Below are 15,596 nucleotides of genomic sequence, written 5' to 3' on the forward strand. Positions count from 1 at the left end.
CCCCACCCCACAACAGGGCCTGGGTGTGACACCACCCATACCCTCAGGAGCCCTTTTGGCGCTTCAGAGTAGGCCCCACCGGCAGCTTCAGTCACCCTGTCCCAAGTCACAGGAAGTGGCGGGGAGATGGCAAACCGTTCTCAGCCCTTGCATATCCAACATCAAACGAGGCTGGTGGCAAAAACGAGACTCAGAATGAATCGCCAGCCAGACAATGGTCCCAGACCAACATCAGCAAACCTAGGCTCCTATACTTGGGCTCAAAACACCAACCCCTCAAAACCACCAATTCCACTTCAGGGAATTTATCTTTATAATACACCTGCACATGTCAAAATTCTGTGCATTCAAAGGTATTCACTGTAGAGGATTCATCATAGCAAAGGCTGAAAATAACCCAGAGTCCACTGGTGGAGAGTGTCAGGTCTACTGCCGTCCGCGCGCACGCACAGGGCTGAGTATGGCGGAGAACAAGGCAGCTCCGTGCACTGATGCAGACAGGCTGCTGCGGCATGCAGAACAGGCCGCAATGTGCTAAGAAGTCTGGGAGAGATTTTAAAAATACTTATTCACATTTGCTTGTGTCTGCATAAAGAAACTAATCAAAGTTGTTAGCTCTGGGGATGGGAGGGAGAATAGGATGGAGGAAACGGATGGAAGTGAGACTTTTCAATGTATAATTTTTAAGTATAATTTAAAAGTTACTTTAATTATATGAATGGAATATATTCAAATATTAAAATAACTTTAAAATCCAGCAGGACTGTACACACTGAATGGAGAGGCTCATGGGTTAGTAAAGTATAAGCATATGGAAACACCTGGGAAACTTCTAGGTAAATGTGGCAGAGAACACTCTAAGACCACGGAAATAACAGTACAGGTGTTGTTTTTCTTTTCTTTTTTTTTAAGTATGACTGCACAAGAGCAAAAAGACAACCACAAAGAGAGGAAAAAAAGATCAGTGTAATTTTAAAAGTTAGAAAAATGATTTAGCAAAACAGAGGGCAGAATGTCAAGGTGCTGGGTACAAGGAGGGTACAGGGGCCCAAGAACCACAATGTGCAAGGCAAAGGCTCCCATGGATCCAGAGGCCCCGTCCCTTTGCAGCAAGGCTGTGGCCTGGGGCTGAAAACAGGAAGCACAGTTGAAAAGCTTGAGCAGCCAGGCCCTCAGATCCTGTCCCTCACTCCAGAGGTTACCAGGTAAACACCTCCTTCCCACCCAATAAACAACAGGAAGTTTACTTTCTGGAGAGGATTGCAGAGCTAGGCACAGAGGTAGGACTTTGGAAAGATAGGGGTTGAGTAGAAAGCTAAAGCCATACACTATTACTGAATTACGCTTTTTACTGTCTGCCTCCTTGAAGACTGGGGCTTCCTCTCATCTCTGTACCTTCTGCACTGAACACACAGCAGATACCCAATAAAGGCTTTTGAAGAAATGACAGAATGAGAGAAGGATGGTTAAAGGAACTGGAGATTTTAACCTGAAAAAGACCCAGGGCACACAATAACTATCTTTGAATATTTCAGGCTGCATCAGGAAATTAAGATTATATTCTGTGCCCTCAAAAGGAGCAGCAACACCAACAAATGGAAGCTCCAGAGAACAAACTTCAGCTCAACAGAAGTAGAAACCTTCTATCTACAACAGCCTGAGCAGGAAAGAGAGCTGATCGGGGAGTCAGAAGACCTAAGTTTGAGTCCTGCTTCCTCCATTTACCAGCTCTAGGGGCTTAGGCAACGAACTTGACTCGAAACATCTACAAGACAGTATATATGTGGGCCTTTCTTTTTCTACTCCTCAGGTACATCTAGACAGATAACGGATGTGAGATAGGACTTTATAAAGTACTACCCAAATATTCCTAGATGTTTATAACGTAAATCATAAGAATCATTCAAACATGAATAGACAGCCTCAAAATGAACTATAGCCCTGTTCTCAGGTGTTTGCAGGGCTGAGGTACGCACATCTATCCTAAAGGTGGGGCAACATTAAAGGGCACTGCTGGGGGCCGACTCACTCACACTGACTTTCCCTTCCGGTCCTGAGACTCTGAGTTCCCTGGTTCTTTCACACAAAGCAGATTCTTGCCTGAGGCAGATGCCCGAGCCAGGGATGAGAACATGCAACTCTAGGCCTTACAAGAAAACTGTGTTTTTCGCTCACTTCTGGTTAGTATGAAAACACACAGGCAGAACGGTGGGCTAGGTGAAAACGGATCACCACTTCTGCATGCTCCACCTGCCAGGCTCAACTTAATAGCATGAAATCTGCAGAAAGGAGCCTGAGAACTAGCTGTCAGGAGCACAGAGGGCACAGCTCCTGTGGTCACTGCGTCTGCCTCACAGCCCTGGGACACTGGACACCATGCCCACCTGCCGGTGCCGCTCATCGGAGGGCAGGATCTGGGCTCTTCTCTCCTGAGCTTCTGAAAGTCATCCAGAGAGTTAGCGAGGCTGGATCTACCCTCTTCCCTTCTACACTGGGCTGCCACAGCTGTGAGCAGCGGGGAGGCCCAGGGAAGCAGGAAAGGCGAGTCTCTACTACCCCCCTCTAGGACTTGGGGGAAATCCGGTAAAGACTTAAAATACTGGCACTCAGAGCTTAATATATATGGGGCAGGGGGATCCAGAACTTTTCTTTTTGTTTAACTATATTTTAAAGTTTTTCTATAATAACATATGTCACCTGAATAGCCTTAAAATCTAATTTTAAAAAATTAGGCCAGTAGGCAGCACAGTGACATTGCTCTTGCTGGGGTGAGAGATGAGGCAGCGCACTGGGGTTCCTTCAGGAGGTCATCTCCTTGCCCCACTGCGCTGGGGGAGTTCGCCGTAGCCATGTTTTCAGAGGGGCTACCTTCATGTGTGTGTCTCCGACCAAGTGATCGGATCAACTTGATCACTTGATCGATCAGTGATCAAGTGGCTGGACAGCTCTGGAGGGGTTGCCAAGGAGACCCAGATGCTACCTTCTCTTCCGTGGAGTTACCCCACCAACCTTCTCAACCTGGAGACGCAGGGTGAACCAGAAGCTGCTGACAAGGTGAATGAGAAGTAGGAGATAGGAAGCAGGGAGGCACCAACCCAGGACACAGATCTGAAGGCAGCCCTATGGTACAGGCCAGAGATGAGTCCAGCGAGGAGCTAGGGTGGCAGTGTGCAGAGTGGCAGGCCACAGAGGGGGTAATAATCCGTCTCAGAAACTCCACTTGATATGTTCCCCTTGTCTGCGGTTAGCAAGCAATTCTCTCAACACTTTTTTAAAAATCCAAACCTATCCTTCCAAAAAGATGAGTCTATTTTGAAACCAGAAAAGGTTAGAGAAGGGGAGGGAAGCAGACAGATTTTTATGCTCTGGTGACAAATGAGATTGCTGTTTGTTGAAACCTTTTCTCAAAGCAGAGCAAGATATGCCTGGCTGTAGGAGAGGACACACTTATTATCGAGTGAAAAAGGAAGAGGCTGGTAGCAAAGGCCCAGATTAAGACAACGAATATGTGATAATGGGCAGCTGCCTCCCTGGGCAGGGGCTGGAAATGAGGTAATATATGGGGAAAGAGATATGAAATGTTTCCAAGAAATAAAGGATGCTATGCAAGCATGATATTATCGTTGTGTTTTATCCCCCAGGTCCCTGAGAATTGACAGAACACTGAAAGTTTCAACTTTCAGAATCTAACAGTTTGTTTCTTGTGGGGTCTTTCTGGGGCGGGGTTCAAAAATTCATCCTCTTTTCCCATTCTGAAAATATGCTTTTTCAACTTCCATATTTTTGGATAACTAATTCTTTAAGCGTGGGTCCCTCAGGTAGTGATGTCAGTAAATATCCACCCTGCTGGCAGCTGGGGGGAGGGGCTCCGACCAGAACTTAGGGGAGTGGGTCTGGACGGTGGGGAGCTGCCGCCGGGCTGGGGGTGGGGGCGGGGAGCCTGGCCCTGCTGCTTGTCAGCTGCAGGAGTGAGGACAAGCTACAAGCTACTTCGTCACTGTGCGCAGTTACCTGCTTCATCAAATAAGGGTAATAATAATACCTTCTTCACAGGGCTGTTCTGAGGGTTACATGAGAATCCACATAAAGTGCTTAGAACAATGCCAGCCACAAAGTAGAGCCCCCCAAATGTTAGCTGTTATTATGCACAAATAACCACATATCAGCACCGACTGGTTAGCACCAAATTGATGCCAGGCCAAGCATAGAGCGAGCAGGATGATGCTCATCTGGTTGGCCTGGGAGGATTCCAAGAGAGGTGGCCCTATCCCAGACTCCCCATCCAACACACCAGTCAGGGTCCATCCAACCATCATGCCAAAGTCACACTTTGAGATGGAGGGGACTCCAGGTGAGGGGGTGGTTTAGTCTGTAAGAATCTAATCACATTAAAACAGGGCTCACAAGGCTCCTAAGAAGCAGCATCTGTGGGGCGTGCAGGGTGAACGGCAAAGCATTCTGCACACCTAGGGCATTAAAATCTTTCTCAGTAGCTGCGCAGCACCTAAGGCTGTGTTATGTGTGAAATATGAATTCCATTGACAATTCTATTTTCAGACAGACCTACGGTGACAGGTCTCAAACCTGACATTCTGAGTGAGAAACACATCTATCCACGAGACAGACAGTATAAGGAAAAACACTACTTGCAATGCGGCCATCACAGCCAAAGTGACAACAAATCCTCCCAACTCCTGCATCCTATACTCACAGAGATTCCCTGACCTCACGTAGATGCAACTCAAAAATAGCTGTGCAGGCAGCGCAATAGGTCCTTTTCCTTCCTCATCCTCCTCCCCAAACCACAGCCAGAGCCCTGGGACTAGGGTCCACCCTGGAGCCTGGTAGGTGCCCCTCCCTCTGGGCACCAGTCCCCTAACGTCCCTGCCCACAGGTAAAGCCCAACTTACTTCTTCAGCCACTCCACAATGTCCTCAGCGGTGGACCCATAGCTGTCATACTGGAACAGAAACCGCCCTTTCCTGTAAAATGTGCAGAGACAACGTGGGCTCAACCGGGGATGCAAATGTCATCACAGAGGTGGCAAGCGTCTCAGGGAATCAGGGGACTTACTCAAAGTAGCAGATGGTGGGGTAGCCCCGCACGCTGTACTCCTCCTTGATGTTTTCAAACTCCGAGGGGTAGATGTTCATCCCGGCCAGCACCTAGGAGCAAAGCGAGAACAGACCTGTCCACCCTCTGCCTGGGAGACACCTCACCTTGTCCATGTTCCTCCTGGCCAGCTGTCCCAACAACGATGGGGACATAATGAAAAGGACAAAGCCCCGCACACTGATGTGCGGCCTGGGACAGCAGGGCGCTAGGCAGGTTAAGCCGCCTGGGAATGAAGACAGAGCTCTGGGCCCAGTGTGGCCCTCCACACAGGTGCTCTCTTTCACCTGCCCTGTAGAAAGACCATCCCAGAGCAAAAGCAAAGTCCTGAGGTTTGAGGAAGACACCTGGCCTCACTACCAAGTTTAAAGAGGTCCTACAGTGGGGCCACTGTCCCCTAAGCACATGTTATGCCTTTTCTTTGCCCATGTCAACTAAGGTTATACTCTACTCCCAAACTATAGAATCACTGTTCAGCCACTCCACGGTGTCCTTGGACACTTTCCTGGATATCTCATGGCCTGTCCTCAGTCTGCCCACTTGGACTTTACGTGCAACATTATCAGACTTCACAGCTCTGTGTGGCGCAGGAGAGGGTGTGGTTCTCATGACAATCCACCTGCCTAACTCTCTTCTCTCCAGACCCTGCTAGGCCTCCCCAACTCTCTCCTCCTGTTTTTGACCATCACCACATATCCAACATCCCTGAATGGGAAGGGGGATTTTGCAGCTGTATTCTTGACGATGGGGCTGTTCTAAGAACAACCTAAAACTCCTTTTCTGAAGCAGAAAACTTTCCCTCTGGAGGGGGATCAGTGCCCAGAAAGAGGACTTTGAGAATGTGGATAGTGTAGCCAGATACAGGAAGGCTGTTCAAGAAAACCGGGTGGCAGAGAAGAGAGGGGAAAGGAAGTGGCGGGGGGGCGGAGCCAGTAGCAGTTACAGTAGAGCAAGAAGAAACCCAGGAAGCTGAATTTTGCTGAACAACGTATAAGAAAGTATAGGAGGGGCAGGAGGAAAACAGCAGTTTCATCAGGCAATGATCTTGATTCCAAAGACTGCTTCCATGTAGGAGTCACGAGATTTTGGGCAAGTCGCTCACCCTCCCTGAGTGAGGTTCCTTGTTTGGAAGATGTGGCTGACAAGACTATCCCAGGGCTCTAAAGAGAACTGAATGAGATGATCTACGTCAGAGATTTTAGCACAGAACTTGCTATCGATAATCAAGTTCTCTATTTCCTGCCAAGCCCTCCCAGTATGACAGCCAGCTATGCCCTCTGACCGCTCCACCCATAGAGGCATGTAAACATGTCTTTCCAACTGTTTTAAGTACCTAGCACAATGCCTGGCACACAATAAGTGCTTGCTAAATCACAGGGGGTTTTTCCCTAACACACTTTGAGATGCTGCAAGGAATACAGGAAAAATAAGCCTGAAATAGAACTTACTCGAAGAGCTGGAACCTTTAAAAGCCTGTTCATGTCTCCAGACTGATTCAGCAGCCTTTTCCAGTAATAATTATAGCTTTAAAGTTCTTTTTTTTTTTTTATGTCTAATTGATCTCCCTACTGTTAGTGCACATTCACCAGATTAATCTTCCTCATCCTCCTCTTTCATTACATCACTTCCTTGCAGGAAACCTTTCAATTCCATTGAATACAGGCTAAAGTCTAACTTTACACTCATAGGCCATACAGTCTCTACATCATTTCTTAATTCCCGTTTCTTACAAAACCCTTAACTGTACACCTGCTAGGGTCTACATTTTTTTATTCTCCCAGATGAGACAGTTTGAAATTTCTGCACAGAGAGGAAGGTGGACCGAGTGCTATCTAAGGCACCTTACAGACAAGCAGTGAACTATGGAGGCTAGGAGGTGGACTCAGGGTCAGGATGCTGGGTTTGAATACTAGCTCTCCACCTAGTAGATGCATTCCCTTGAACAAATCAGAGTTAACTCTGTGCCTCACTTTCCTCATCTGCAGCCACCACCTGTGGTTGCTGTGAAGATTAAATGAAATAGTAAAAGTATCTACAACACTCAAAGTATGTTAGATGTTTCCATTACCACTGCTGAGAGGCTCTGAAATTCTGGTCTCACTTCCAGAACACATGCCGCACCCCTAGTCTGTGTCTCCCAGCCCCCTGGCTTATGATGCTCATGCTCCACCTCTCGGCTCCCACCAGAGGCTCATTCATCCTTAAGGCAATTCAGATCCCGCCTTCCCCAGCGGCCTTTCCAAATCACCTTCGCTTGTCATGAATTCTTAATTCTCCGAGTTTCTGTAGCACTTTTGTACTACTTCGGGGATATTTATTAGTTAATTAAATATTTTTTGAACTATATACAACCACCTTTGGAATTTGTGAAGTTGAATGAGACAAAACTCGTCTCAATCTAAGGAAAGGTAAGGCCACAGCTCCTGACACTGAGCTAGCCATGCCTGGGGCATTCAGGTGGCACAACATGCTTTCTCATGTTCAGCCTGTGGTGGCAGGACTGATCACGGAAGCCCCACAGGGCAGGCGACATGTGAGCTAGTGCCCAAAGGAGGTTGAGATTTCCACAGACATTCTAGGAAAAAAGAGGCAAGACAAAACAAGATTCAGCCTGAGAAATGGGGAGTGTGTCAGTTTAACCGGACTGCAGGACACACAGGAGTGTAAGAGAAGGTGGGATGGGTTCACTGAGGTCACTCTGGAAGGCTCTCATGCCTAAGAAACCAGAACTTCATTCAGGAGCCGCTGGAGAGCTATGGAGGGTTTCCCGGTTGTTTTTCACATGTAGAGGCTGAGCTGCAGGAGAAAGTCATAGGTCAGAGAGACAAGTCAACAGCCTCTGGCAACCACCCTGTGTGAGCTAACCAGGGCCTGAGCCAGGACAGCAGGCAGGGAGAGGACAAAGGCTGTGAGGGAAGAGACGTCTGACGATGCCCAGGCACGCTGGCGGAGCCTGGAGTACTCAGGAGAGTCGCAGAGAAAAGCTGGATGTCTGCCCGCTGGGAAGATACTGAATTCTATTTTAGAGAGCTTGCATTTGGGACACAAGGAGAAAAATCCAGACTAAGATATGAAACAAGCGGTCTGATACGTGGTGCTAGGGCTCAGGGACTCAGGCTCTGTGGAGCTACATTATGTTGAAGCTATGAAGGTAGATAAAAATCACTGAGGGACACACAGGCCACAACGAGGCAAGGAAAGCTCAGTGCTGGGCACTTGCTCCAGTGCGGTAATACGTAAGAAAAGAGGGTGGAACGGAGCATCTTGTGAGCGCCTCCATCTAATGAGTGAGAGGAACAGTAAGTACAGAACAGTGGTGTGTCAGTCATCTGTAACTGCTAAGTGTCTAGAGGTTACAGCGCCATGTCCACATTCCAGCCCATTTGTTCCTCACAACACCCCGGTGAGGTAGGCAGGGATGCCATCATCATCCTCATTTTACAAATGGGAAAATGGAGGCACCAAATCTCTCTGCCTGAGATCTCCCAACTGGTTAGTGAGAGCCAGCACCAGAGTCTAATTTGCACAAATCTGTTACCACGACGGACCCACTTCAGTGTTTACACCCAGAGGGCCCATCACGGCCACAGTTAACAAGAGACTCAGTGTGGATGTCAATCTGGCAAATGGGAAGAGAACAGGGTCATTCTGATGGCTGCTCTGATCAGGGAGCAGCGACAGCTGCCAACGAGGATGTCAATTAGCAGTTAGGTGGAACAGACACCGATGAGTCACCAGACATCAGTGACAGCAAAAAGGCAGATCTGAGTCTGGAAAATGGCAAAGGCTGTGCATCCCTGACCTGGCCTGGTTTCTGTCTAAATGACGTCATCAGGTTGGATACCTCCCAAGATAGCTGTAGAAGAGGCAGATTTATGGCCCCTGCCATAACCATGGCCAGCCAGAAAGGGCTCAGAGATGACAAAGATGAAGTGGAGATAGGAGGCACTGATTGGCAGGGTTTCAACAGTGGGGAGGGAACAAACTTTTGATTTCAGGGGACTGTCAGCGCATCTCTGCCCTGTGTGTGTGGACACAGAGGAACACTCCTAGTCACCCTGCTTCTGGGGAGCTGTGGCTGCACCATGTGCCTGGGTCTCCAGATGCCTCCTACAGTGGGTGTATCCATGGTGGCCAGGACCCCTCCCATTTATGGAGCTGGGAAAAGGTAAAAACTTCTCCAAGGAGAGCAAAGGTGCTTTCCTAAGAAACTAATGGGAAAATAGAACAAAACAAACCATAAGCAAAAAAATCTGGAAGCATGAAAATGGATGAGTTCACACCGCACAGGTGTCTCTGGCCAAGGTAACGAACACCTACCTGGCCCTCCGGGTATCTGGACCATCCCACTGACTTTTCTGTAACATTGTCTAGGGAACTGGAAGGGTCACACTTTCAATTTCTGGGCCTGGGCTTAGGCACTCGAACACAAGTAACCTTCAGGGCTACCCTTGCAAAAGAGCCTAGTGTGAACCAAGGGCCAAATCAAATAGCACCCCTGTGCTCAAGAAGCTCACATTTCAGTGAGAAAGTCATAATTAGTATCAATTGGTGAACAAAGTGATTTAGGACAAAAGCAAAGATGGGCAGATCTGGCCATAGGAGGCATGGACAAGCTCTGCGGGAGGAGCCTGGAGGAATACCGAGTTTAGGAGGTAAATGCAACAATGGTTGAGAATCTTCCAGAAGAGCCTGGCACCAAGACCTTGCCCGCTTTGAAGGGGCTGGCCAGGTAATCTGTGATCTAACTGGGGCTGGAGCTGCTTACCTTCCACTGTACCAGAGTTTGGAAGTTGAGCCGAGCAGTTTTTTAAAAGTGTAACTGGGTGCAGGTAGGGAGAACACTGTGGATAATTAAGTCTTTTCTCTAGGCAAAATAATCTTAAAATATGATATCTACTGAGGCCCCCAAATGTGAAGTGAAACGTCCCCAGAGTGACATATGTGTGCCTCACGGCCAAACGTCTTCAGGCAAGTTTTGCTAACTTTTAGTGAGAAATAAGCAGGGCCTTGGCACCCCCAGAATGAGGTCAAAAGAGAAAGTGCTGGTTCTTTGCAACCCAATCTTGCAGGCGCCTAGCAGGGCTGTCGCCGTGCCCAGGTGCTGCCATTGAAACTTTCAAATTGACTTTGAACTAATCACCAACTTAATTTGATCCATAAAGATCATGACATAGTGTTAAGTCTTAGAACTCCCTTAATGGGGCTTTGGCCAGCCCCACGGGAATGGCTCCTCCCAATGACCTTTCATCAAAGGTGTGTGGATTTTTCCATGCTCCCTGGAGAAGCTAGCTGTTGTTTTTCTGTTGCCTCCAAGAACCAGCCCCCTCCTCCATAAAGAAAAAAAACAAACAAAAAAAAAACCCCAAACTAACCAAACAAAAACCCAAAACCTCTGTGGCTCAGGGCAGATGCAAAAATGGACAGCCAAATGGCACAGAAGACACAAGCCTCGTAGTGTAAGCCAGACCCTCACTGATTGATCCTCAGCCCTGGGGGAGGCCTGGGCACCCAGCCGCTCCTCCTCCTTCACTGACCATCCTTGGCTGTTCCTGCTGTTCTGCAGGCCAATCTGTCTCCTCAGTGGCTCCTCTTCCCTCACGTTCCCTAAAGGTGGGCACCCCTGAGACAACCGATCTGCTCTGGCCCCACACACCTGCAGTCCTTCCTTCACAGACTGCCTGCTCTCTCGGGGCTCCGGCTCCCCACCTGGACTGTCTCCTTTCCACCATCCTTCCTGCCTCACAGAAACTGAGGAACTTCGGCTTGCCAAGGCAGGAGACTGCCTCAGGGACCTGCTTGTGTCTCTGGCCACAGCTGGTGTCGCTGGGTTCCTTTCTTTGCCTCGGCCCACTATGGAGCCCAGCGCCAATAATTCTGGACCCTGATGGTCTGCTGTTGGCCACTGGCCTTCTGGTAACACCCCATGTGCTTCTTGTTGTTTTCTTGGCTATTTCATTACTGGCCTTTGACAGGAACTAAACTCCCCTGCTCCCAGCAACTCTGCGGAGTTCTCAACATTTCCTGAAGGCAGGTCTCTGAACCACAGCCCAGGGCAGCAGGGTCAGCAACAGTAGGGTAAGGCCCCATCGTGATTTCAAAACCTGCCCTCCCCCACCCCTGTTCCAGTGCCATTTTCGCAGGTGAGGGGCAGGGTCTGAGAAGCAACCAGCCCTGCCTGGCCCATGGGTCCTCACTTACAACGTGGCCTCGCAGCTGGGTGGCAGCTTTCTGGAAATGCGGCATTATCCTCTTGCACATGCTGCACCCTAGTCACAGGCAAGAGAAAAACCAAACTCAGTTACAGTGGGTGCTGGGCCCTGTGCTCCACCCTCCCTCCCATCAGAATGACCCCTGTCCACAAACATTTACCCAGCCTCCAGGAACACAGAAGGAACTGGACACAGGTCCTGGCCTCCAAACAGCTTACATTCATGAAACAGGACACAGCCCAGCAGCGACTTAATACATGTGGGACCGACTAAGCAAATATGACACAGTGGAGAAGGACAAAGCACTGAATAATTTAGAGCTGACAGTGAGTTCAAGAGGAATTCAGAGAACCAGAATAGGTGCCAGAGCACCACTTCATGCACAGCCGAAAGCCTCCCCTCACTGCCCCACCAGGGGTTGCAAATGAACCTGAATCAAGTACCATTAGGGAGAAAATGTGCAACTACAAATACAATGACTTTTGGGATTCTCATGCCTCTTTTCCTTCATTAACAAGGACACTATGCAATGGCTGGAGGTGGGTCTGAGATGAAAAATGCTGGCCCTTGGCCCCATGGGAAGAGCACCAGGCCAGGATCGCAGGCCTGGAGTTCTCGTTTTCCCTCCATTTGTTGGGTAGCCCCAGACAGGTCACTTCCTCTCTCTTGGCTGCTGCTCCTTCTGGCAAATGAGCAGAGTTGAACCAGGCAGGTCTGATGTTGGAGGATTCTGTGATGTCCTTGGCTCAACCTCCTCTGGGGTCCTGTGGTCCACCATAGTCACAATCCTCTCCTGGGGTGGTGAAGCCCCCCGAAGGTTGTGAGGCTCAGGGCCAAGAGAGCCAGATGCCAAACATCCACTATTACTTCAGCATGACCTTGATTAAAACCATTCTCCTCCCTTCAACCAGAGCAGGCTATGTATCAGCGCGGGTCCTGCAGGACACGAGCAGCATTTCCTGAGAGGTGAGGGATTCTAACACACAAGGCTGTTTCTCTTTCTCTGACAGCCACTCTGCTGCAAAACCGGCTTCAAGAGGCACCTGAAGGCTGCAGACAGCAAAGCTGCCTGGAACCCCACATCGGGCTGGTTCCCATCTCAACACGGATTGGCGCGAACAGGGCCACGCTGCAGCAGGCTAACAAGCTCTAATTCATGTTCAGCTATTGTCTTGGCAGGCCATGGGCAGAGTAATACAGATCAGACAGGTGCTCACACCCAGGAGGCCGGGATACAGACCCTGGGGAACTGTGAGCAGGACTAATTCTCCTAGAGACCACCTGAGCCTCCCAGCACCAAGTTTACTGGACAAGGTGTGATGCAGGATATTTTGACACAAAACTCTCAAAATGCCCACGGTCCCCTCCTTGGCATTCCTGCCTGACAGACAGAGGGACACAAACACACCAACATATTAAGCCTGGGCTTTCAGTTCATGCCATGAGTTCAGGCTCAGACTAAGACTCAGGAAGAACGGGAGCTGTCGCGAGGTCAGTCCACAGGGCAAAGCCAAGGCATCTGCTCTCAGAAGGCATCTCTTCTGTCAGGGTTCCTCCCCTCCTTAGTCCCTGTCCATGTGTTGTGCATATAAGTTCTTTGGCTTCTCCATTTCCTATACCATCCTTCACCTCTCCCTGTCTATTTTCTACCTACCAATTATGCTTTTTACTCCCTGTACCTTTCCCCCCTTCTTTCCCTTTCCCCTCCCAGTTGATAACCCTCCCTGTGATCTCGTATCTATGATTCTGTTCCTGTTCTAGTTGTTTGGCTTAGTTGGTTTGTTTTTTTAGGTTCAGTTGTTGATAGTTGTGAGTTTGTTGTCATTTTACTGTTCATAGTTTTGGTCTTTTTCTTAGATAAGTCCCTTTAACATTTCATATAATAAGGGCTTGGTGATGATGAACTCCTTTAACTTGACCTTGTCTGGGAAGCACTTTATCTGCCCTTCCATTCTAAATGATAGCTTTGCTGGAGACAGTAATCTTGGATATAGGTCCTTGCCTTTCATGACTTCAAATACTTCTTGCCAGCCCTTTCTTGCCTGAAAGGTTTCTTTGGAGAAATCAGCTGATAGTCTTATGGGAACTCCTTTGTAGGTAACTGTCTCCTTTTCTCTTGCTGCTTTTAAGATTCTTTCCTTATCTTTAATCTTGGGTAATGTAATTATGATGTGCCTTGGTATGTTCCTCATTGGGTCAAACTTCTTTGGGACCCTCTGAGCTTCCTGGATCTCCTGGAAGTCTATGTCCTTTGCCAGACTGGGGAAGTCCTCCTTCATTATTTTTCCAATTAAGCTTTCAATTCTGTGCTCTTCCTCTTCTCCTTCTAGCACCCCTATGATTCGGATGTTGGAATGTTTAAAGTTATTCTGGAGGTTCCTAAGCCTCTCCTCATTTTTTTGAATCCGTGTTTCTTCATTCCGTTCCAGCTGTTTATTTCTTCCTTCTGTTCCAAATCATTAATTTGAGTCTCGGTCTCCTTCCCTTCACTGTTGGTTCCTTGTATATTTTTATTTCACTTTCTATAGCCTTCACTTCTTCCTCTTTTTTTTGCGGCCATACTCAATCATTTCTGTAGGCATCCTGATTACCAGTGTCTTGAACTCTGAATCTGACAGATTGGCTATCTCCTTGTTGCTTAGTCCTTTTTCTGGAGTTTTGATCTGTTCTTTTATTTGGGTCATTACTTCTTTATCTCAGCGCACCTCATAACGAGGGGTAGGGCCTTAGGTATTCACTGGGGCGGGGCAACCCACTTTGCTGCATTGTGGCACTGTTATGTGGGGGTGCAGTCAGAGAGGGAACAATGCTGTTTGCTTGGCTCTTGCCCCATTTTCAGGCACTTCCTCCACTACCCACAAGTGAATTGGGCCCTTCTAGCATGGATTCCCAGGTGGGAGGGTTTGTGTACATTCTAGGACCCTGGGGGACCTTCCAACAGACTGTCCTGTGAGACTGGGAGTTTTTCCGACTGCTGCAACCCCTACTAGTTTTTACAGTCAGGGGTTTTGAGGCTTTATTTCCCTGCCCTGGAATCCTGGGTTGCATGGTCTGTGTCATTCCCCCGTTGTTCCTTCCCAGTTTACCCACGCATGAATGTGGGACTGCCCAGTCCGCCAGCCTCCACCTCGCCTGCCTGATCAGCCAGCTGCTGCCTTGACGCATATCTTTTCTGTCCCAACTGCCCATCTCCACCCTTACTACTGGTCTGGATGAATGTTTCTTCTTTAACTCCTTGGCTGTTGGACTTCCAAACAGTTCGATTCTCTGGCAGTTCTGTTTTTTGGGTTTTTTAAAATTTTTAAATTGGCTGTTGTCCTTCTTTTGGTTGTATGAGGAAGCAAAGTATATCTACCTACGCCTCCATCTTGGCTGGAAGTCTGTTGTAGTTGCTTTTAATGAGCAAAGTTGTCCTTTTATTATACTCATGCACTCAAGCCTCATGGCCTCATAATTCAGCTTAATCCTGGGATACACACCAATTTTCTAACTGGTAAGTCTTTAAGGGCTCTGATCCTTTGATTGTGTTTGGGGTGAAGAAACCCAAAGGCAGTGAGAGCCTTCAGTTGTGAACATTAACAGAGAAAATGACCCAGGGTTAAAGTACAGACCATTCTAGGCAGAGCCAGATCTCACAGGAAGTGGGACACCAGGGCCTCTCTCCACAGGCAGGCAAGGTATTTGGAGGGAGGTCGGGTAGGGGCCACCCAGCAATCAACATGAGCTGAGAGAGGCTGTTTCCATAGTGAACAAGCCACAGGCCCAAGTCAGGCACAAACACCAGGACCCCACAGAAGGGCATCAGCCAGGAAGGCATGGTCCCCAAGGCGAGGATGTGAAGAGTTCTTTTGCTCAAAGAACTTCTCAGGAGGGGAGCCTAGAGGCAGGCTTTCAAGAGTAAACAGAACCCCAGTGCCACAGCTCAGGATACCCACCCGAGCCAAAAACATGCCTGGGCACTCCCACCACCCATAGCCCCTCTTTCTCCAGCCCTTAGGCCTTGGGCCTCCTGAAGAGCATGTGCAGTTCACAGAGTCACATGTCTAACTAAGGACCTCCCACAGGCTCTAGCCCAGGGTTTTTTAATGTGAGTCAGGACCCGCAAGACTACAGGGGTGGTCCAGACAGGAGATATCTGAGGCTTTGCAGGACATATGGTCAAGTACCCAGCTCTGCTGTGGTAGCTTGAAAGCAGCCACAGACAACATGTAAATGAATGGATGTAGCTGTGTTTCAACAAAAATTAATTTATAAAAGAGGGCAGCCAGCCTA

General features: G+C 48.6%; 1 protein-coding gene across 1 annotated transcript in view; it reads right to left on the reverse strand.

Annotated features, from left to right (window-relative positions):
• Positions 1-15,596, reverse strand: part of PDIA5 (protein disulfide isomerase family A member 5) — a 91,289-nt gene that overhangs the window by 26,175 nt on the left and 49,518 nt on the right. The window contains exons 8-10 of the mRNA XM_054575206.1: positions 11,314-11,381; positions 5,074-5,165; positions 4,911-4,982 (exon numbers count right to left, since the gene is read on the reverse strand). Coding sequence (XP_054431181.1) covers positions 4,911-4,982; positions 5,074-5,165; positions 11,314-11,381 — 232 coding nt within the window. The remainder of the gene's footprint in view (positions 1-4,910; positions 4,983-5,073; positions 5,166-11,313; positions 11,382-15,596) is intronic.

The sequence above is a fragment of the Pteronotus mesoamericanus genome, unplaced genomic scaffold, assembly GCF_021234165.1.
Source record: "Pteronotus mesoamericanus isolate MK-2021 breed Mesoamerican mustached bat unplaced genomic scaffold, CSHL_Meso_final contig_27, whole genome shotgun sequence".
Lineage (NCBI taxonomy): Eukaryota > Metazoa > Chordata > Mammalia > Chiroptera > Mormoopidae > Pteronotus > Pteronotus mesoamericanus.